Genomic DNA, 24,435 nt, shown 5'->3' on the forward strand with positions numbered 1-24,435 from the left:
AACTTTTTGTTCTAGGCATGACTAATTAAACAGACTCCAACACAAGTCTGCTATGAAAGCTGGTTTTAATGTTATACTGTAGAATGGCAGATAAAATTCAACTTGTAAAAAATGGAGGTTTTTTAGGGGTTTTAGAAACTATTAAGAGATTTTTAGGTATCGACATAATGGAACAGTGATCAATCACAACAGTGTTATCATACCCATAAGTATGATTATCACAAAAAACAGTATTTACCACAAAACAGAGATTACAGAAATGTAGAAAGCCAAAACCTTTAAAAATTAAAGACTGATCTAGCAATTCTACCTTTGGGCATATACCCTAAAGTTTAAAAGCCGGGACTCAAAGAAATACTTGTATACCTATGTGCATAGCAGCATTATTCACAATAACCAAGGGGTAGAATCAACTAAGTGTCCATTTACAAATGGTAGATGGACAAAATGTGGTGCTTTTACACACACACACAGGAATATTATTCAGCTTTAAAAAGAAAGGTAATTCTGACACACTGCAACATAGATGAACTTTGAGGACACTATATTAAGTGAAACAAGCCAGTCTTCACAAAAGGACAAATAGTGCATAATTTCAATTACATGAGATACCTAAAGTAGTCAAATTGATAGAGACAGAAATTGGAGAGGTGATTTCCAAGGGCTGCGGGGAGGCGGGAATGAGGTGTTATTGTTTGATGGGTGCAGAATATCACTTTTGCAAAATGAAAGAATTCTGGAGATGAATGGTGGTGATGGTTGCACAGCAATGTGAATATCCTTAACACCACTGAACTTACACTTAAAGTGGTTAAGATGGTAAATTTGTTTTGTGTACTTTACCACAATTAAAAGTAAATCAATTTTTTAAAGAATTAAAGTCAAAGAGAACAGACTTAGAAAGTAATTTTATAAACTCACACAATTAAGGAAGAACTAATCAGAATACTGATGAACTAAAGTACATGCAATACAGTATCAGTAATTTTATTTTTCAGATTATTATCCACTGCCTTATTTTTCAGACTTGATATATAGCTGCCAATGATTATTTGAAACAGCCGTTAAATAATTTCTCAACCATTAAAAATTTATATCCAGTATACTTACAGTCAAGTGTACCTTATTCTAGTTTACTTTCTCAGACATGATAATCCCTCTATTATAGAATAAACTGCTAAACAACAATTTAAAACATTAAACTCGTGTCAGCAGCACATATCTAAAAAAGTTAAAAGTAAGGGACACAGTTGGGAGGTTTCTGGGATGTCAGGAATGTTGTTTATGGCTCTCGGTACAGGTTAAATGGGCACATTTAGTCTGTGGAAGAAAATTCACTGAGATAAACCTTAGTATTTGTATATTTTTCAATATTTTTTGAAAAAATTCCCACCTATCCCCAATTAAAAACGGTATGGCTTTCTTTAACATGCCAATACAAACATACATATTTCACCTACCTCCACAGCCTTCCTTCCACTATAAGGTATTCTCTTGATAGCCACCACATCATTGGTGTGCACATCTCGTGCCTAAAAAAGACAGAAGACCACTGTAATAACTAACATTTATAAACTACCATGTCCAAAAAGATACCAAAACTGCTTTTAAAGAACATTAAAAACATAAGTAAATAGATAACAAAAAGCATATCAAATTATCAAGGAGCTGGTACTTTAGAAATAAAAATAATGCATGTTTATCTTTGAATGAGCTAGTTGAGAGGAAAAATATAGAAATTTGAATAGAACTATAAACAAACAAAATGACTAGTACAATCTATGGTAGGCCTGTAAATGTCAAAATTTCAATGAAATGGACAATTCTCTAGGAAAGATCTACTAAAATTGATCTAGAGAAGAAATTTGAGTACAACAGTGGTGGAAGATTGAAAAGAATACTAATTGTCTTTAAAATTGTTGTGAGTGGAGCAGTTTCACTAGGGGAACTTCCCAGGATAAAAGGGGAGAAAAAGGAAAGCTACCCCATTAATTGTAAGGAGGCAGTCTAACCCAACAACTAAACCCTCACAAGCAGCGCAAGATAGAAAGTTAGGTACCAATCTGACTTATAAATGTAGACAAGGGAACTCTAAATAAAATTTTAAAACCAATTATTACTGAGCATTAAAAGAATATTTCATTTGGATAAAATATATTACCACAGAAATGCAAAATTTTGATACAGGAAAACATTTCATAATTTGCCATATTTTTTTACAAATCAAAGGGGAAAAATATATACTTATACATATAAATGCTTAATAAATGCTGAAAATGCAGAAAGAGTCCAACTCTAAATGTATTTAATGCAGGGAAGACCGAACTCTTAGAAAACCCACACAGGAAAGGTAATTCCTCAACATGATAAATCATGTCTATTGTAAACAGCTATTAACTAGAATTAAGACAAGACAGCTAAAATGGTATCACCATTACTATTTACCACTGCTGTGGAATTTTGATTAAAAAATAAAAGCAAAAGCAGAAACATGAAAGTTAACCCTTTAGAAAGTAAGAGCCAAATTCTCATTATGAGTTTAAAAAAAAAAAGATGATATATAAAGAAGGCACAAGAGGATAGCTGCAAAACATTTCATATGAGTTCAGTAAGAAGGGTTAATCATCTCTAGTCATCTGTGGAAGAATTCATCTTCAATTCAGTCTTTAATGAATTCCCAAAGATAAAATGCTTTAAAATTAGATTATGGTGATGGCTACAAAAATCTAACTTACTAAAAATCTATGAAATGCACACTTAAAATTGGTGAACTGAGAGTATGTAACTTAAATCTAAAAAAAGCTGTTAAAAATTAGACAAGCAGGTATGTAAATTATACCTAGAGTTCCTTAAAATATATATATATATTCTTTTAAGTGGGTCCTTGAAACAACTAATGACCTTCCAATTTCAATTACTAGCAGACTGGTTAAGGAAAACATGCACCATCTAACATAACGGGTGAAGTGGATCTATATGCATAAGATCTTGAATATAAGTTTATTTTTCCAGAATGTTCTGTACTCATCAATTTGTGAGCTCCTTGATTTTAGTCAATAGATCTAAGCAGCTATATTCTTTTCTAACAGTTTTAATGAGATATAATTTACATAGCACACATTTCACCCATTTGAATGTGTGTAATTCTATAGCTTTTAGTACACTGACAGATGCATGGCAATACTGATCAATATGACAGATATATGCAATTTACCGATAACTACATTTTTAGAGCTTTCATCACCTTAAAGAGAAACTCCAAATTGTTTCATTTAAAAATGGTTAAAATGGTAAATTTTATATTATGTGTACCTTACCTCAAATTTTTTCCCCATTAAAAAAAAGAAACAGGAAACCCCACACCCTTTAGCTATCCCTCTCCTATCCCTATTCCTCACCCCTTCAGCCCTAAAGAACAACTAATCCACTTTCTGTGTCTCTGGAGATGTGCCCATTCTGTACACTTTGGAACCATATAATATATCATCTTTTGTGACTGGTTTCTTTCACTTAGTATAATGTTTTCAAGATTTGAGACCAGTGGATGTTGAGCATCTTTTTATGTGCTTTCTGGCCATTTGTACATATTTGGAGAAATGTCAGTTCAGATCCTTTGCCCGTTTAAAAATTGGGTTGCCTTTTTTTTTATTGAATTGTAAGAGTTATTTATATATTCTAGACACAAGTCCCTTAGCAGACATATGATTTACAAACAATTTCTCCTATTCTATTGTTGTCTTTACAGTTTTGAAGCATACAACTTTTACATTTTGATCAAATCCAATATCTATGTTTTTCTTTTTTTCATGCTTTTGTTGTCATTTCTAAGAATCCTTTGACAAAACCAAGGTCATGCAGTTTTACCCTAAGAGTTTTATAATTTTAATGTTCACATATGGAATGAGGTAAGGGTTCAATTTCATTGCTCTGCTAAAGAGCTGCATTTCTAATAAGCACAAGATAAAGTTCAAAAGTGGGTATACTAAATGCAGTGCGGTCACCTGGAGTAGATTCCGGAACAGAAAAGAGCACAAAGACTGGGAAAATATGAATAAAGTGTGTTGTTTAGTTCATAGTATCAGTGTATCAATGTTGAATTCTTAGTTTTGATAAAGGTTCTGTGGTTATGAAACTTGTAAACTTTAAAGGATCTGGGTGAAGATTATAGGGTAAACTCTATTATTATTGCAAAATCTGCAGCTCTAGCATTACTTTAAAAAAGTAAGTTAAAGTGACTGTAATTTATTAAAATCCAAATTCATTAGTAATGATGATTACATTAAAATTAAATCAGATTAAGATGAGATTACTTTTGCCTATCACACACATACACAAAAACCAACAGAAAAATATTTAATGTCCACAGTCATGTTTCTCTGTCCCTTCAGGATTATGAGTTGTGCTTACTTATCATGTTTTATTCATCTCCTCTAATCTGGAACAATTTCCTCAACTCTTCCTTGTCCTTTATGACACTGGCATTTTTTGAGACTACACAGCAGTACTTACCTTACTAAATTTGTGTTTGTCTGAAGTTTCTTCAAGATTAGATTCTGGTTACATATCTCTGGCTGAAATACTACATGAGTAATATTGTGTCCTTTTCAGGGTATCATATCTGGATGCATACAATGTCTGTTCATCACTGGTTACAAATTTTCATCACCCAGTCAAGGTGTTTGACTGCTTCTTTCCAATGTATATAGTTATGACCACTATTTCCTATTTTGTATCTAACAAGCAGTCTGTGGAGAGATACTTTTAAACTATATAAATACTCTGCTCATCAAACTTTCCCCCTAGGTTTAGCAACCACTGAAGATTCTAGCCCCAAACAGTCTTTGCAATGATGATTTCAAAATGCTGGTTTTTCCCAACTCTACCATTCCCTTCACATTTACCAGTCAGCATTCTATTATAAAGAAAAGCCCTCCCTTTCTAACTATCTATCCATCCTATATCTGTCATGGAAATTAGGAATTCCTATTATATGCAATGGGTTATAATCAATAGATGTCTATATTGATGCTCAAATTGTTCCAGATGTGGCCAGTGGGAGCATCTTCAAGCTGGTTCTAGCATCCTCTTGAAAGGTCCTATTTTTCATTTTAAAAGCATTTTTTAAATTTCTGGTTCAAGTTATTCTAAAGCTTATCTTTTATGATCCTTGTCCCCACAGTAGAATGAACCATTACTGCAAGAGCTCTTGATCCATGTAGTGAGGAATCCAAGATCTGAGTGCTAAGTGTGCTGCTTGCTACTAAGATATCAACGCAACTAGAATCTTACAGAAGAGAGAGCTAGGAAATATATATGTCATGTAATTAGTTCATATTAATGCCACAAATTCCTATCCAATACCTATCTAGTCCCACGTGGTTCTTCATTACATTTGCCAATTTCCTATTTCTATCATTCTTTTCAGTTAGGATCTGAGTCCAAAATGACATCAAAATTACTCACTGCTCAATCTTTTAACACACAGTTTCAGAACTGTCACACCCATATCAATATGAAACAAGTTTATGGAGAAGAGTTCAAGATTTGTTTGCAGTTTCCTCTTCCCAATCAGACAGAGGGTATACACTTAAAATACTGTGTATGAAAGTTACTTGTATTAGTTTTGGTTTTTACTCCAATGTGGTTATAGCCCAAATACAGTTGGATTCATTGTTCCCACTTGCCTATTAGTGACTCTCCCCATACATAATGACTTAATTTTAACTTTTAAATATACTAAATATTTATTATCAAAAGAGGTAAAACAAGTTACCATTGTATCCTCTTTCTACCTCTTTCTATTCCCCACAACTGTCACCATTCTGTATCTTGAATTGTTGGTCGTATGGCATATAACTTGTCTAATTTCATCAAACTGTACATTTAACATATCTGCATTTACTGTATATGTTATACTTAATAAAATAAGTCAACTAAAAATACTACTGACACACATTGAATGGCTACATGACAGGGATTTTTTCAACAGGGTTCTCTTATTGGGCCCATTTCTAAGAGTCTGTATATTTTTTTTCCTTTTTTATTCTATATTTCTCCACAGTAGTATTAAGGAGAACAATGGGAGAAGCTTACATTCAGACAAAACTGTAACACAGAAAAAAGGTTGTTTATGAAATACCTGCTTTCTGAGTGCCTCTTCCCTTATTCTGTGTCCAATCCAGAAATCAAACAAACATAACCTACATCACACACACACATAAAACATGTGCACACAAAAAGATTCTGCAAGGATGTTTATCTACATGTTAACAGCAGCCGTCTTTGGGTCAGAAAATTCCAGAGGGAGTTTCTACTACCTTATTTTTACCTCTAATTTACAAATGGGAAATAAGCGAAAACTTCAAATTGTTAAGAATTTGGAACACATTTTCTCCTTTATTCTTAAGGCACCCATTAAAATGAAAAAAACTGAATCTATATTACTATCAAAATATTAAACATCTATACAAAACTTGTTGCTGAGAAAAAAAAAGCAATCTTAATAGGAAGAAATAATGAATGAATAATAATGAAATGTGTGTATGGGACTTTACGTAAGTCAGTGTTTTTTGCAATATTTGATTCAATAACAGTGTAAGTCATAAAACTGCTAAAGTAGTGTAAACAACATGGAAATTAAAGCCAAATATCTTTCCCTTTTTTTCAATAATCTAAGAAGCTCAATAAATAAAATTATCTCTTTTTACATACACCTAATGCAAGTGACTGTAAAACAGACTACTGCCTATGTCTTTTTGTATTACTGGTTTTTACTCTGCCAGACTGGATATTAAATAAATGCTGGTCACTGACATTAAGCCCTTAACACTTACAAAGAACACTGCTCCAAAGCCTCCCCGGCCAACTTTTCTGAGATCTGTGAAGCGCTTCTCTGGATCTTCTTTGGAGAAGAGCTCTGCAATCTCAGGGTCCTTCAGGCTCTGTGCTTGGATAGTTGACGACATCCTGCTGGGCAATCAGCTGTCTGACTCTAATTTTATGCTGCTCTCCCAACCCTTGGGAAATCGGTATGAATGAAGCCACGTTGGCATAAACAATTGGAGAGAAATAAGAAAAGAAAAAAGGAAAAGCAAAAGTTGCTAAGAATAATTAGTACATCATTTTCTGACTACATATATAAAATTATCTTAGATGTGGAATTTCACTGAAAAAGTGTTGCCTACCAGTGCAGGACTCTTAAACCCAGCTCATCAACACAATCACCTGAGCTGCTTTAAAAAAAAAAAAGATTCCCACTATACATAGTATGTAAGTACATACTATACATACACTTCTAAAAATTAGATAAATCTGTATGTACTGGAAGGCTTTCTGTATCAGTACTTAAAGATTTATCTAACTCTGATGCAATAAGTTCATCATCAAAAGAGATAATACAGTAGGAAGACCATTAAAAACATGCCCAACAACTCAAAATGTACCCATAATATGTTTCTAACAACAGGAAGATTCCCATCTATTAATGACCTTCACATGCAAGAAAATAGATAATAGATTTAATTCAGTAAGACTTCTTTTCCTTTCAGATACCACATGGCAGTGTTTAATCAACTCTAACACAGACATTCCTAAGAAAAATGCAATGGGAGAAAATAATGAATTTAACATAGATAGATAACTGTTTCCTCCATAACCTGATTCATATTAAAATATGGCCTAATCAAATCTGCTTCATTATGTAAGTAGATACACTACAGAATTCCCTGGTGGTTCTGGTATCAGTTCCTTTGTATCAGATTACCAAACTTCAAAAATGGCTGCTATAAATGAGAGGCTTCAGAACCAGGTTCTAGAATGACACTGCCTAGATAGGAATCCTGCCAACAATTACTTACCAACTATGAACCTGGGTAGCCTCATTTTCCAAGTCTATAAAATGAAAGAAATAACCTACCTCCTAGAGTGGCTGTGAGGGTTAAACGAGTTAATAAATGTTAAGTGTAGACTAGTACTCAGGAGCAGTAAGCAGTACATTAAATGTTAGTTAACATGTCCTCCTTAAATTTACCAATTAAAATTAAAATCTCCAAAAATTGATTTCATTAAACTCTAAGGGAAAATAAAGCTCTAGCCAATTTTTTCCATGCCCAAATCATATTTTAAAAATTTTTGAATGTTTCTAATTTTACTAATTTCAAAATTTTTTAAACGACAGAGAATTTTTTAAGCTTGTCTCATTTTTAGTGAAGTCAACTGAAGAAATTATAATGCTTGTTATTAAACTACATAAAACACATTTCCATATCTTTTGCACTTTCCTAAATTAATACTACATTGCACTAAAAATTCAAATTACTAGTTTGTATTCCTTTTCTAACATTTTCAAGGCTGCACCATATTCTTCACTTTGACCAATCACTGCTCTGGAAGTTAGTTCCCTGGAACAATGCTTCAATTATAATTCTTCCAAGAATACGTGACCACAGGAAAGTCATTTAACTTATCACTCCTAAAATGAGGAGATTGAACTAAATTCTATATTAAGTGTTCCTATTCAACTTACACACCTGCAAAAACAAAAAGCCTTCTATGTACTTAAGACCTTATTTAAGAACTTTGAATTATCGGATTATAGTACCTTTATTACAAGCATGGATTTACATAAAATTTTGTAAAAATTTTGAAAAGAGAGAAAAAACACTGCAAAAAATGAATACACCCTTAGAAACTTGTGGAACAGTATCAAATTGTCTAAATTTCACATTAAGGTGTTATATAAAGGGAAAAAAAATTTAATTTTTTTAGAAAAAGAATTCTTACTAAAAGCAGAAAAGATCCCAGATTTGAAAAAACATAAATTTAGAGATTGAAGATGTTCAGCAAGCCCCAAACAGAGCAAATTCAAAGAGTTTCGGCCCAATAAGGCCAAAACTTCAAAACAATAACAAACACTTAGGTCTATTAAGGCCTAAACATGTCATAATGCTAAAAAGCAAAGATAAGTGAAAATTTGAATGATCAAAGAATTCTCATAAAATAAAATGGAAGACACAGAATGTTCAGTAATATCTTTAAAGTGAGGAAAGTAAAGAAGTGCCAACCCAGAAGAGAATCCTTTATCGAAGCAAAAGTTTTGTGGAATGAATGCAAAAATAATAGAGAGAGAGAAAGAGAGAGAGAGAGAGAGAGAGAGAGAGAGAGAGAGAGAGAGACTTAGATGATGGAAAGCTAAGAGAATCTGACCTCCATTAAGGGAAATGTAAAATGTAAACAAAAGAAAGCTAAAGGCTATATTAATACCAGACAAAATATTCAGAGCTTCGGAGTTAGGAAAATTACAAGGAGTAAAGAGGGACATTACATAATGTTATGATTTCATTCATCAAATTCTGAATGTATACTCACCTGACAAAAGAGCTTCAAATTACACGAAGGAAAAATGGATACAACTGAGAAGGGAAAAGCTGTAACTAGAACACCACCACCACAGACCAACACTACCAACCAACAGGTCCTAGTGACATTCCAGTATGCAGCCTGGCCACAGAATGAACATTCTTCCCAAGTGTGCATTATGACATACACTGTGACATCATATGCTGGGTCATAAAACTAATCTTTACAAGTAAAAAAATTTTAATTCATACAAAATGTTTTCTGATAAGAGGGTAATAAACTTAATATCAGTAACAAAACAGTTTAAAAAAAAACAGGGCCTCAAGCCTGGAAATTAAATATACCTCGAGGTAACCCATGGGTCAATAAAGGCATTTCAAGGGCAAAGAGAAAATAATATGAATTGTGTGGAAATAGAAATATAACATGAAATTTATAGGATTCTTACACAGAAATTAAGGCACTTGATCATAGTAGAAAGAAAACTCCAATGAATAATCTAAGCTCCCATCTTAAAAATCTAGAAAGAGAAAAGCAAATAAAACCAAAGCTAAATATAGAAGGAAATACTAAAGAACAGAATGGAAATCAATGAAACTAGACAACAATATCAGTAAAATCAAAAGCTAGTTCTTTGCAGGGAAAAAAAAGTCAATAAAACTGAAAGAACTCTGCCAAGTTACCAAAGAAAACAAGAACAAATTACCCAAAAGAGGGCATATCACTATATTCCTAAAGGCTTAAAAGGATAAGGAAATACAATAAACAGCTCTAAACTCATAAATTTGACAAAATAGCTGAAATAGGCAAATTACTTGGTAGTGATACTTATAAAATACCAAAACTCACTCAAGAATAGAGAGCTGCCTCTTCCAACCAGATGACAAACTGTAGAGGCTCAAGCTCAGACCTCAAGGAGGCACCGGCCTCCACTGCCTCAGCCCCTGCAGCATGGCCCTCAGCGCACTGCTGACAAAAAGAACAAGGCACAGTGACAATACAGGTGTCTGGGGCTGGAGGCCCAGCAGAGGGCCTGGAACCAAGAATACTCTACCTGTCAAGGTTATCATTTAAATTTGAAGGAGGGATTAAACAATTTCCAGATAAGCAAAAGCTGAGAGAATTAACATCCCACAAACTGTCTCTACAGTGTATTCTGGAGGGGCTCCTATAGATGGAAGTGTTCCTAAGGCTAAATAACTGTCACCAGAGATAATAAAAATGTATAGACAAAAAGTACAGAATATGATACCCAATATATAAAGAATGGAGGAGGAAGAAAATGAGAGAGAGAAAAAAGAATGTTTAGCTTGTGTTTGTAATAGCGTACTGAGTTAAATTAGTCTCTTCGATAGTAAGGATATTAACCTTGAAGATTTGGTCACCACAAATCTGAAGCCTGCAATGGCAGAAAGTACATACCCATCCATAATCATCCTAAATGTAAATGGTCTGAATGCACCTATACAAACATTACTCAGATGGAGGAGGAAGAAAAGGAGAGAGAGAAAAAAGAATGGTTAGCTTGTGTTTGTAATAGCGTACTAAGTGAATTAAATTAGTCTCTTAGATAGTAAGGATGTTACCCTTGAACATTTGGTCACCACAAATCTAAAGCCTGCAATGGCAATAAGTACATACCTATCCATAATCATCCTAAATGTAAATGGTCTGAATGCACCTATACAAACATGACTCAGAAATGACAGTATCATATTCAAAATTTCCAGAACAAAATGCAAAATTTACTGTACATGCTTAAATAAGCAACACGCACATACCCACACCAACGGAGAATGTGACAATTCTCAAGGAAAAGAAGGGACAGATGTCTATTTTGAGATGCCTCTTGATGGAATTATCACATAAATACTTTAAAGTAACTATTATAGCCATATTAAATATGGTAATGCTTAACACTCTTAAAAAATTGGAAAGACTAAAGTTCTTAGCCAAAAAAGAAAAACTGTAAAAAAGAATCCACATTGTGAAATTTAGAACTGAAAAATATAATTACCAAAAATTACAAAAGAAATTACATGGGCTCAACCACTGAACAGATGATAGAAGAGTCTGTAAATGTGAAGATAATGAAGATAACAGAGTAGTAGAAATTATCTCCACTGAACAAAAGACAGGAAAAAACATTGGAAAGAATGAATGCATCCTTAGAAACTTGTGGGACAGTGTCAAATTGTCTAAATTTCACATTATAGGTGTTCTATAAAAGAAAAGAAAATCTTATTTTTTAGATAAAAGTATTCTTACTAAGAGTAGAAAAGATCTCAGCTTTGACAAAAATGTAAATTTAGATATTCAATATGCTCAGGAAGCCCCAAACAGAACAAATTCAAAGAGTTTAGGCCTAATAAGGCATAAACTCAAAATGAGTAACAAACAGTTAGGCCTGATAAGCCTAAATGTCATAATGCTAAAAAGAAAAACTAAAATTTGAATGATCACAGAATTTTCATAAAATACAATGGAGGCCACAGAATGTTCAATAGTATCTTTAAAGTGAGGAAAGAAAAGAACTGCCAACCCAGAAAAGAATCCTTTATCTAAGCAAAAGTTTTGTGGAATGAATGCAAAAATAGTAGAGAGGGAGAGAGAGAGACTTAGAAGATGGAAAGCTAAGAGAATCTGACCTCCATTAAGGGAAATGTAAAATATAAACAAAAGAAAGCTAAAGGCCATATTAATACCAGACAAAATATTCAGAGCTTCAGAGCTAGGAAAATTATAAGGAGTAAAGAGGGACATTACATAATGTTATGATTTCATTCATGAAATTCTAAATGTATACTCACCTGACAAAAGAGCTTCAAATTACACGAAGGAAAAATGGATACAACTGAGAAGGGAAAAGCTGTAACTAGAACACCACCACCACAGACCAACACTACCAACCTACAGGTCCTAGTGACATTCCAGTGTGCAGCCTGGCCACAGAATGTACATTCTTCCCAAGTGTGCATTGTGACATATGCTGTGAGATCATATGCTGGGTCATAAAACTAATCTTAACAAGTGAAAAAATTTCAATTCACACAAAATGTTTTCTGATAAGAGTGTAATAAACTTAAAATGAGTAACAAAACAGTTAAAAATATTCCTCAAAAAATTAAAAATAGAACTACCATATGATCCAGCAATCTCACTTCTGGGATTATAGCTGAAGGAAATGAAATACCCATCTTTGAGAGATAGCCATACTCCCATGTTTCTGAAGTATTATTTACATAGTCAAGATATGGAAACTAACTCAGTGTTGATAAATAAAATAATAAAGAAAATGTGGGATGCATAAATACATCAATACAGTGAAATACTATTCAGCCATAAAAAGGAAATGCTGCCATTTGTGACCTCATGGGTGAAACCTGAGGGCTTTGTGCTAAGTGAAACAAGTCAGAGAAAGCCAAATACTGTATGATCTCTCTCAAATGTGGAATCTAAAAAAAATGAATTCATAGAAACAGAGAGTAGATTGATGGTTGTCAGGGGTCAGGGAGGGGAGGGAATGGGTGAAAGTGGTAAAAGGGTACAAACTTCCAGTTATGAGATGAGTAAGTTTTGGGGATCCAATGTATAGAATGCTGCTATACTTAACAATACTGTGTTGCATCTTGAAAGTTGCTAAGGGAAGTTCTCACCACAAATAAACAAAAAGGTAACTCCGTGAGGCGATGGATGTGTTAAGTAACCTTACTGTGGAAATCATTTCACAATATAGACATATATCAAATTGTCATGTTGCACACTTTAAACGTACAGTGTTATATGTCAATTTCATCTCAATTATGCTGGGAAAAATACTTGGCTCAAAACTGTGTAAAATATCATTTAGCCCGCAAATTTAAAAAAGACAAGCAAGCCAAAGACTCACATGCTGGAATTTATTTTTAGGAACTGACTTTGTACGTCCCAATGTAAGTAACTGAATTGGAGATCTAGATTTTTCTATCAGTCTCTGGGAAGTTTGCATATGCTAAGCCTCCCCTCAGTACCCTGATGTAATTTCATGTTCTCATAGGATCAAATCTCTGAGCTTAAGAACTATCCTTCCCTGCTCATATAATGAATGCAACGCTACAAGGCAGGTTTTTCGGCAACTGGCCCCTGGCCCTCCTTCTGCTTCATGGTGTCCTCTTTCAGCTTACACCAGTGCCCAGAGTAGTGACAGGAATAAGGTGGTAGACATTATGTTTTCTACTGGATGGTTCAACACCAAACTAGATACTTTTACATTAGGTTATTGAAAAAAAGGCACCAAAAGGCTATTAGATAGTGATTTTCCACTTCTTTCCAAACTCCCAGTTGTCTACAAATTTGCAGAAGAAACAAATGAAAAGAAACCAAAACAACATAATCCAAAAAACACTAAAAATGGGACTTGTATAATGAGGAAATTTGAGTTTATTTGAATCTATAAGAGTTCCAGAATTCTCTACACTTTATTTTCTCTGTAAATGTAGTCAAACTAGAGAACATTTTTGGGTAGGTACCTGGATTTTGCTCCCCACAAATGTCCCTTATATTTTGGAAATTAGCTTTAGCCACCATAGGCTTAACCCAGGGGCAGGGACAAAGTCTAAGGGGCAAGCAGATCTGGTTCTGAGCAGTCATGGGAAGTACAGCCTAAGCCTCCATCATCCAGGAGAGAATCAGATTATGTACACATTTTAGCAGGCCAAATCTAGAGGAGCTCACTTTATACCTGCACATTACAAGGTCAAGAATTCTTTGAGGACATGAACTGAGTCTCCCTTGATTGTCATTATATCCCCAGTGCCTTTTACAGTGCCTGGCATGTGGGAGTGTCAATTTGTTGCATAAATAATGGAATTTTTAAGTTTCTCTTCTCTAGTTTTAGTAAAAAATTCACTCCGTGTTATTACATTCTGCATTTGGATTGCCATGTCTCTTGCTTTATTTCATACCTCACTTGGTTGTGATCATTCCCAGAAGCCAAATAGTTTCCACAATGTGCTGGATAGCTCTCAGCTCCTGTTACTCAATTGTGAACCATGGAAGGAAGGGTTGGAATGATGGAATCTCATGTGGCACTATCATTTGTGCTTTCTTTTAGATATTAAGTTTGTTTTATCAAATACAGAATTTATATTATTTCATTTCTAGTGTCTGAATTTTTATGACCTATTTGGGGCATTATTAGTTCATCAAGTCTTCATTTTCTCTTTATTATTTTGATTTGAGAATGTTTGTTATGTTTCTATGTGTCATGTTGTTTTATATTAGGGCCAGTTATTTTTCCAAAGGAATTAACCTCCATTTTTGTAGCACAAGTCATTGGAAAATTAGGAATTGAAAATGATCATCAAAACAGTTTACTCAGCTCCGCGCTGCTCGCCTACACGCACGCACACACGCTCGTCCTCTGTCCTCGCGCCGCTTTTCTTACACTTCTCTCCTCCCCGGCCTGAGGAGCGGCTCTCGGCGCGGTGCATTGTGGGAACCCAGGTGGAGTGCGCCGTCGCCGTCTCCGTCGCCCGGGGGAAGCGAGAGGAGGCCGTGACCGCGGAGAAAGCTCCGCAGTCGTCACGGTAGAGGAGTCGACTGCCCCGTAGTTGTCGCCGCCGGAGAGGCCTGCCCACGCGTTCACCCGTCCCCCGCCCGGTTTGCGATGCAGCCCGCTTCTGCAAAGTGGTATGATCGAAGGGACTATGTCTTCATAGAATTTTGTGTTGAAGACAGTAAGGATGTTAATGGAAATTTTGAAAAATCCAAACTTACATTCAGTTGTCTTGGAGGAAGTGATCATTTTAAACATTTAAATGAAATCGATCTTTCTCAGTGTATTGATCCAAATGATTCTAAGCATAAAAGAACTGACAGATCAATTTTATGTTGTTTACGAAAAGGAGAATCTGGCCAGTCGTGGCCAAGATTAACAAAAGAACGGGCAAAGCTTAATTGGCTTAGTGTGGACTTCAATAACTGGAAAGACTGGGGATTAGGCTACATTATATAAGATTCTGTCTTACCAAAGTGGAGAGATACTTTTCTACTGACCTTGAAAAAGGAAACTGCTGTACTGAGAACTGCCTAGGGAGAAAGCCACATGATAAGGAACTGTGGGCAGCCTCTAGTATGTGAGAGCAGCCTCTAGCTAACAAGTTAGCAAAGAGCTGGGAATTTTACTCATACAACCGCATATAAATTAGCTCTATCAATAACCTGAATGAGCTTGGAAGTGAATTTTGCTCCAGATAAGCCTCCAGGTGAAAAATACAGACAATAGACATCTTGACTGTATCCTTGTGATACCTTGAATGCAGGACCCAGCTAAGCCATGTCTAGAATCCTGACCCATGCAAACTGTGAGATAATAAATGTGTGTTGTTTTAAGGCACTCAATTTGTAATTTGTTACAAAATACGCCATTCTTGACATAATCTGACCCTTGGGTACCTTTATAAAATAGCTGAAATATTCAAGTATAATATATGTTTGTATATGTCTCTGGAACCCCAATTCCACTATTTTCTTGGGTATACGTCGTGATCCAGTTACACTTACTTTTTACAGTTCTCCTAATCTGCTGTCATATTTCATACATCTGCTGGGATGACTTTTGTTCCCCTTATCTACCTACACAATTCCTCCTTAGCTTTCAATCTTCATACAAATACCTCCTAAGGAAGTCCTCTCTAAGCTTTCCAAGTGGAATTAATCACTCCTTCCTTTCTGCCATCAAGGCACGTTGAAGCGTATACTGTCATTTTACTGACTACATTATTTTATAAATACAGATTTATGAGTGTGCTTCCCTTCTGGAACTTGGGACGATTGACAACACAGACAGTGTTATATTGACCTTTAATGTTCCCACCACCTAGTACAATACATAAAGGTAAGCATCCAAATCTTAAATTATACACATACCTGCAGCCCCCTGAAATGTATCTAATTAACTTCTTTGGTGGTAAAGAGTTTCTTTGTCTAGATATTTGAAACTTTTTATTTAGACACAGCAAAGCTTATATAGTATAAAATCCATAAACCAACAACCCAATTTTTTAAATTAAGAAAAAAGACACCAAATTCTCAATATTATGTATATCATCAGATGTTTGAAATTCCTGTTGGATTCGTTTTATATAATGAATCAGACTATCCTGTGATAGAATCTGGTTGCTGAGAATAATTTAAGCACCATCCCTTAGCTCTTCTGACCCTGGGGTATCGCTTTAATAAATGAGTGGTTTAGTCCATTCAAAGGCACCTGGGCCCATGAAAGAGTTAACCCACTATCTCCAAATGCCTACTTGACAACTAGTGCATTGTTCATATACTAGATTGTTCTATTATGGAACAAAGACTTCAAAACTAATTTCCTTTTAATGAGACATTTGGATTAAATTAATTTCTAGAATATTCTCTGAGAACAACTCTTTTTTCAAACAAATGTCATGAAAAGGTTTATTTTTAGATTTAAGGTTTATGAGAGCTGTAGTGTATTTGGCTTTCCATGCAAGATTTTTATAGCCCTCTCACATTTCTCAGATGAGAGGGCTATTAATGCTGCCTTCCAAATAGTTTTGAATCTGTAGGGAAGATTTATAAAAAATAATTTTAGCCCTTGGGAAAAAAATCAAGTCAATTTAAATGCCATATTAAACATTTGATATCCCCTGAAATACAGCATGGATAAAAATATACTTTTGAAAAAAGTGCCAAGAAATATTTGGATAACATTATAGAGAATATAATATACACTATTTGCATGTTAGAAAAGAACCTGAGAGAAACCTTCTTGTCACTGATAATTACTTATTACTGTTATTTTCATTTAAATGGTGAAAATACCACTTAATAATTTTCCTTCCCTTTAGGAACAGAATACAAATAGCATAAAACAATATTTACAAGACAGATGTTGAGAATGGACTATGCCAGTAAAGTCTATTCTGCTGAGAGATATGGAAATATTTCTCACATATACAGAAACAATGGGTTTTCTCTTGCGGCTCCCACACAAGCAACATTCCATTTTCAGGCAGTGCATTGCCAAAACATTCAGTTTCATTGACATGAATTTGCATTCCTGTTTTAACAGTAAAAGTATATATTTCTTGCCTACGAAGATTTCACTTATGAATTCATAAATAGGATCCCTAGGTATGTTGTTTCAGTCATTAATGCAAAGGTGAAATCGTTCTTTCATGGCAGGTGGGCCAATTAGCATCTTTAAAAGGAGTCATCATTATAATTAAAAAAATTGGGTTTGCTGATGAATAATGGTTTCATCTCAAAAAGCACTTTGAAAATATTCACTAATTAATATGATCAGAAGACTTAAATAAAAACGTGTTCTCTGTGCTTAGACTTTTAGTTCAACAGAAACACTTTGGGAAACAAAGGGTTATCAATAGGAAAATTACATTTCTCCTTTGCAAGTTGTAACACTAGTTGCAATGCAGTGTTTTTTTACAATTGTTTGTGCCAGAATGAGGACAACCTACATTTTACTATGGGAAATATTTAAAAATAATAAACATACTTCTATCTCTGGAAATACAATAGAATAGATAAACCAAAACTCTCCTAAAAAAAAACACTTCAAAATGCCAGTTAAAATATAGACAACATCCTTTGTTGCCCTTGTCTAGCTTGGATTAATACTTAGTCTATAGGCACAGACCTGATCATCTACATTTTTACAGCACTAAATTATGTTTTCTACCTCTATCTTGCATCTACTTACCACTTCATCATTTTATTAAAAAAACAATAATAATAATAAGGGAGAAATGTGGGATTCACATATAAATCAAGTATAAAAATCAAACGAATAATCATATCTGACTTGATTGTTTATAGTTCATGATGCGTGATCAAAACTGAAAGTTTCTGTGATATGACTGCCCTTGCACTGTTCACCATGTAAGAACTTATTCACTATCTAAGACCTTGTTCACCATGTAAGAACTTGTTTGTTATGCTTCAGAAGATTGGAGACTGTTGAGATATAGGCTTGGGGTTGATTAATGACTGTGCATTGAGTCCTCTATACAGAATTTCATTGTTGTTAACAACCATTTGATCAATAAATATGAGAGATGCCCTCTCAAAAAAAAATATAGACAACATCCTTTTGAATGCATAATTCATCAATAAGTAATGGAAGACACAGGGTACCAAGAGACCTATGAACAGGTGAGTTGGTACTGTGGAACTGTGGAAGTCCTAGAATGGATGGTAGACAGTCATACTAGCCTAGGGTGGTGTCGGCCCACATGAGACAAAGGATTATAGATGAGACCACTGTATTAAGTCTGACCTTTCAAGGGCTACCATTTTAGTGAAAGGATAGACTGGACATAAATGGCCCCCTGCCACAGTGAGATAACAAGGAACCTTCTCTATCAGCCTGGACTCTAAGTGGGAACAAAGTTCCTTCTGATAAATTAAACCATTGGCATCTTTTCCCTTGAATAAGTGATCATACTGTTTACTATCTGCATGGTTTCAGAATTCCATGGTGACAAACTAACATAAAAAATGGTTTGGGCATTTTTCAGGAGGCCAAATTTTTCTTCTGAAGGATGTACTCTCAACTATGACATATGGCATTTTTATGGAGAAATCCTTTATGAAGGAAAACTTCCAATGAAAAATTATAAAGCAGTTGAGGAAAATTTTTTTCCATCAGGAGACTCAGCAGACACAACAAATGGCAGGAAGCACAGACAGAATTGTTATACAAAAGTTACAGAATAAGTGCTTTTAGAATGATTAAAGAACTACAAAAGGACTTTAGTAAAAGATAAAAGAATAAGAAACTGAAGAAAGAACAGGTAAATTTGAAAAGGAATCAAATAGAACTTCTGGAAATATAAACTGGAGCTATTTATATTAGGAAATCAATGGCTGGATTAAATTTCAGATTAATAGCTTGGAAGAGAGAATTGGGGAAAATAGAAGGTAGATCCAAAGAAATTATCAACACAGAAGGTAAACAGATAGATAATATGAAAGAGAGGTTACAAAAATGGGATTAGAAAGAAGCCTAACTTTTATCTAATAGGAGCACAGGAGGAAAGGGTAGGGAGAATAAGGAAAAGAGAATGTTTGAAGAGAAAATGGATGAGAATATTCTAGAGTTGATGAAGAGCATAGATTCTCATATTTAGACATGCAAGAAGAACCTAATAGGAGTTGGGAGGGGCTGGAAACATCACTGTCAAATGGCAGAACACCATAGACAAAGAGAAGATCTTAAATGCGACTAGAGTGAAAATGACAAGAGTACCTTCAAAACACTCCAAGGTGCAGAAGCAAACCACTGGCATGTCACAGGTAGTGGCCAGTCATGCAGATGTACAGGGCAGGTGGGGGCACTGGTGTGGGCAAGAGGTCTTCAGCATACTGTGTGTTGTTCCTGTTGGGAAGGTGGTAGTATCAGGAAGGCTACAGAAGACAAACCTCCCAGAACAGAGGCAAACAGAAGAAGTCAAGATGCCAGAAGCATGAAATCACAGGCCAGCATCATGGGAGGCAAACTTCTGCAGAAGGGGGTGCGTGTTCAGAGGGCCACTGTGGGCAGCACTCACAGTCCCCCTATTGAGAGGACCACGAAAGGTGATCATCAGGCCAGGCTGGAGCTACAAGACTGCCAAGGGACCGTATGTTCCGGTTGTGTGTCTGGGGCAGTGCACCACTGAATGTCCTCATACCCACATGGCTGACTGACAGGTGCATCCAGAAACAGCACAACTCCTTTCTACTGCAGTACCTCTCCATGCCCTCTATGGAGAAAGCTTGAATCACACTCAACTTTAAGAAGGAATGCTTAAAGGAATTTCTTCCATGATTGCAGAGCGAATATTGAAGGGAGAATGTGGATCTGAGAAGCAATAAATTAATAGCTGATATAATAAACTTTAGATAAAAGGAAGTTGAATACAGAAGGAAGGGGTATGCTACAAGTTAGGTGAGTCCAGAAAAACAACAGATATTACTGTGGACAAATCTAAATGGCAATAGCTGTTTATAAAACAGTAAGTGTAACAATGATTCACTTGGATAGTTCAAAGCAAGATATAGGTAAAATACTACAAAACTAACACATACAAAGGAGAGGCCTGATGAGTAAAAGTTTTCAAAATCTTTTTGGTGTTGTGGAAGGAGGGAAGAGATTAACTTTTCCTGCAGTCATATTTTCACTCCTTTCTTTTTTCTCATACTCCAAGTCTGATCTGTTAGCAAATCTGGCCAGCTATGTCTTGAAGCCATATTCAGAAGACATTCATTTTACCACCTCCACTCACACAGTCCTGGTCCAAGCCACAATCATTTTTTGCATATACATTTTAGTTACCTTCCATCAGTTTTCCCTGGCTCTGCCCTTTGCCTACTGGAGTTGGTCTCCTCATTGCCACCCTGCAAAATAATAATGATATCCTAGTGACCTGGTTACAATATATTCATATTTATCACTCCACCTCTCTCCAATGGATTTCCATCTCACTTAGCATAAAAGCCAAAGTCTGAAAAAGAGCTAAGAGTCCCCACATGATCTCTCCCCACCCTCAACTCAGTGTCTTGTGCTACTAAACTCATCATTTCCTATTTTCTCCCTTATTGTTTCACTGTAGCTTCACTCCCCCCTCATATTCATTGATCACAGTAAGCATGCTCCCACTGTAGGACCTTTGTACTTGCTAATTTTCTGACTTCAGATATCCCCATGGCTCATACTCTCCCAATGAGCCTTTCTTATCTATCCTACTTAAATTCCAGCCCCTTCTCTTTATCACACTTGCACTCCTTATCCATTTTCTTCTTTATTTTTCCATTGTACTTATCATTACCTGAAATTGTATATACCTCTTCATTCTTTCTTTCCTTCCCTTTTCTAAATTAGCAAGACATTAATCATCTTACTTCTCCCCCTGAGAAAGTAAGCTTTCTGATGAGAGGAGCTTTTATTTTTATAGTTGTTTTCACTGTATATCAAGGTTCTAAAGTAGTTCCTGGCATGTAGTAGTAGCACTAATACATATCTATTGAGTAAATGAATGTGTGAATGAATGAATGAAGCTGAAATAAAAATGGTGAGAAATACAGAAAAATTTTAAAACACAACTAACAATCTTGATCTAACTGACTTATATCAAACTGTACTTAACAATTACATACATTGATCATTTTCAAAAACCAGTCATGTATCTATCTACATCCAAAGTGCATTTCTTTGAAAACCAAAGTTTAAGTAGTGATGTACTAACTCCTTTCTATAACCACGGTGTAAGTAGAAAACAGTAACAGAAAGAAAATGAAAATTGCCAGATGTGGTTAGAAAGCAAAACAAACAAGTAAAAAAATTAAACTTCCTAATTACCTAGTGACTGAATAGTAGTTATTATGGAATTCAGAAAATATTTAAAACTGAAATATATGAACTTTCTATATATCAAAATTTTAAAATACTACTACAGGGAAATTTGTAGCATTACAGGGGGAAAATCCCCATCAGGTAAAACACAATAGAAGGAAAGAAAGAATTAATTTAAAAATCAGAAATAAAGTAGAAAACAAAGAAATGAAGTAGGAAACAAAAATCAGAGCAGATCAGTGATCCCCAGATGAAGTCAATGTAAAGAGTAGTGACAGAGAAACCCATGAACCAACTGATAAAAAAAAGAGAGAATATACAAATCCACTGATCTGCAGGAGTGGGACAAAGGGTACAGATGGACAACAAAGATTTTTTTAAAAGAAAGCAAAATGGAATACTTTCATGCCAATACATTTTTAAAATTAGAGAAAATGGACAATTACTAAAACAATAGTCAAATAATTTTTCATTAGAAATTTGAATTTTCAAATTTAAAATTAAAATTAAAATACTAAGTAAAATAAAGTAAAATTTAATAAAATAATTAAAATGTCACTGTATATTAGGTTTCTAAAGAAGGAAAACATTTAGTTAACTCCTTCCAATCATCTTTGACAAAATGGTAAAATGATACATTCTTCAGTTTCTTTGTAAAGACTTAGAATTCTAAAGTGTGTTAATCAAAATCCATTTAGTTACCATCGCATAAAGAATTTTTCTAGGTAAAGGAATTTCTTGGCTTATAAAACTAGAACTTCAGAAGTGTTTCTAGTTTCAGGAGGGCTGGATCCAGTTATTCAAATAATGCCATGAGTAAACTGTTTTGTTCTCCTTTCTATCAAGGCACTGCTTTCCTCAGTTTTGAATTCATTCTCATCAAACTACAGTACTGTGGTGGTTAACTGAGTCCCGAGAATTTCTAGACTTGCATCACCTCGTAGCTAGTGATCACAGAGAACAAAGAACTGCTCTTCCCTGTGAATTTCAGCAAAAGTCCTCAGGGTCAACACTAATTGACCTGCTGATGTCATGTGCCCACCCCTCAGCTGATCCCTTTGACCAAAGGAGGGAGTTGTCTGGCCTTGGGCTCCTCACCCAGCCATCAGCAGGGTGGAATTTTTCCTTTCTACATCATCTGAACCAAGAGTTGGAAGAAGGTATGACTTTCCTCAAGAAAGAGATGCTGTGAGAAGCCAAAAAATATGTATCAACTGTGTCCTACAGATGCCATGTTGGTAAAAATGACACAAAGGCTATCAGATAATTATTTTTATGTTTTATCGATACTAGCAATGTCTCTAATATAAAGTGGGAAAAGACAACTTCTCCCATATCTTCTCTTGTCCAACAGTAGCAATTAAACTGGGACATAATAATCTAACTTTTATTTACCTTTATATACATATAGTCCTGATTTGCTGCTATTCTCTCCCAACATTTCCAAGTTCTGGGAGCATGGTGTATCCTTAACATCACCAACTAGTAAGGGATAAGGTGGTACATACTCAGTGACCAGTTGAACTTAAAGTTAGCTGCACTCCTAGGGCTCCTTTTCTCTTTAGGATCTTACTGGCAGAGAAGAAAATGCTGAACCTGGGATCCCTCTGGACCTATATCTAGTCTTTAGAGAAAAAGGAGAGGACACAGGAATGAAAAGAATGGGAGGAACTCGAGGGAGAGCAAGAAAGAATTCTATTGTTTACATGGGTGACAAGCTGCTTTAATCTCAGTCATGTGAAATTAGGTAAAATTCAGTGGGGCAGTGACATCAAAATGTCGTATATAGAGATTATGTCAATTAAGTAATTGATAAACTGAAAGTTGCTATGTAAATGTGAGAAATTCAGCTATATTTTATCTGGAGTTATCTCTTTTTTTTATAGATATAAGCAAAATGTGTTTCACAGAACATTCTGTGACACAGACTGTGAGAAAATATTCCCACAATCATATAAACTTGTGAAAACCAACATTTCTGTACTTGTCTTATAATTTTCATTCACTTATTAAAGTTTAAAAATATAAAAACCACATTTTATTTAGCCCAGTATTGACCTACCTACTTACCTACCTCCTCTGCTTCCTTTTTTTCTGTGATAAAGCCTGCTTAACAGCGTGTCTTTACATATATTCTGGGAAAGACTAGTTTTCTCCCTTTAAGGAGGAACTAAATGCGGAAATTGGTAATTGACTTACAAGTAGGATTTTGTAGTTTTCCCATGCTACTGTTTCTCCTTTCTCTTTGTCCTTTCACTCTCCACCTCCCATTTCCACAGCCCACTGACCTCTCCTAATGATGTTAATCATAAAAATGTTGATTGCCTTCAGACAGTCTCATTCAAAGTTTACAATGAAACAATTGATATGTATCTTCACTTCATGAATGAAGGATGGAGGAGTCAGAAGCTTGCCTGAGGTCATGCGATTAAGGGCAATGTAATGATACTGCATTATTACTGAAAATAAAAAATAGTAGCTGCACTGTAAGGGTGTATAACAGAATGGTGGGCTTGCTGGAGACATGGGGTGAAACTTCTATCTCCTCATCCCTTAAGCCTCCAGTGAGTCATTGTCCTTTATGGAAGTCTGCTCAGTTATTACCCCAAACTGTTACTGGTGGAATGCAATGCATTTTTCTGATTCTTGTCTTCTTGAAGGAAAGAATTCAATCAAGAGACAGACTTAGGACACTTTTAAACAGCAGGAGTTTA

At 35.0% G+C, this 24,435-nt stretch overlaps 1 protein-coding gene and 1 long non-coding RNA gene across 2 annotated transcripts in view; one reads left to right on the forward strand and one right to left on the reverse strand.

Annotated features, from left to right (window-relative positions):
- LOC140845709 (serine/threonine-protein kinase TAO1-like) overlaps window positions 1–7,009 on the reverse strand; it is a 54,079-nt gene extending 47,070 nt beyond the window's left edge. Inside the window, 2 exon segments of the mRNA XM_073220531.1 lie at window positions 1,461–1,532; window positions 6,834–7,009. Of these exon segments, the coding sequence (XP_073076632.1) occupies window positions 1,461–1,532; window positions 6,834–6,965 (204 nt within the window). The 5' untranslated portion in view covers window positions 6,966–7,009.
- A 7,717-nt stretch (window positions 7,010–14,726) lies between these two features.
- LOC140848026 (uncharacterized) overlaps window positions 14,727–24,435 on the forward strand; it is a 44,792-nt gene continuing 35,083 nt past the window's right edge. Inside the window, exons 1-2 of the long non-coding RNA XR_012128472.1 lie at window positions 14,727–15,027; window positions 16,134–16,234. This is a non-coding gene — a long non-coding RNA (uncharacterized lncRNA). The remainder of the gene's footprint in view (window positions 15,028–16,133; window positions 16,235–24,435) is intronic.

Source organism: Manis javanica, chromosome 2 (genome assembly GCF_040802235.1).
Source record: "Manis javanica isolate MJ-LG chromosome 2, MJ_LKY, whole genome shotgun sequence".
Classification (NCBI taxonomy): Eukaryota; Metazoa; Chordata; class Mammalia; order Pholidota; family Manidae; genus Manis; species Manis javanica.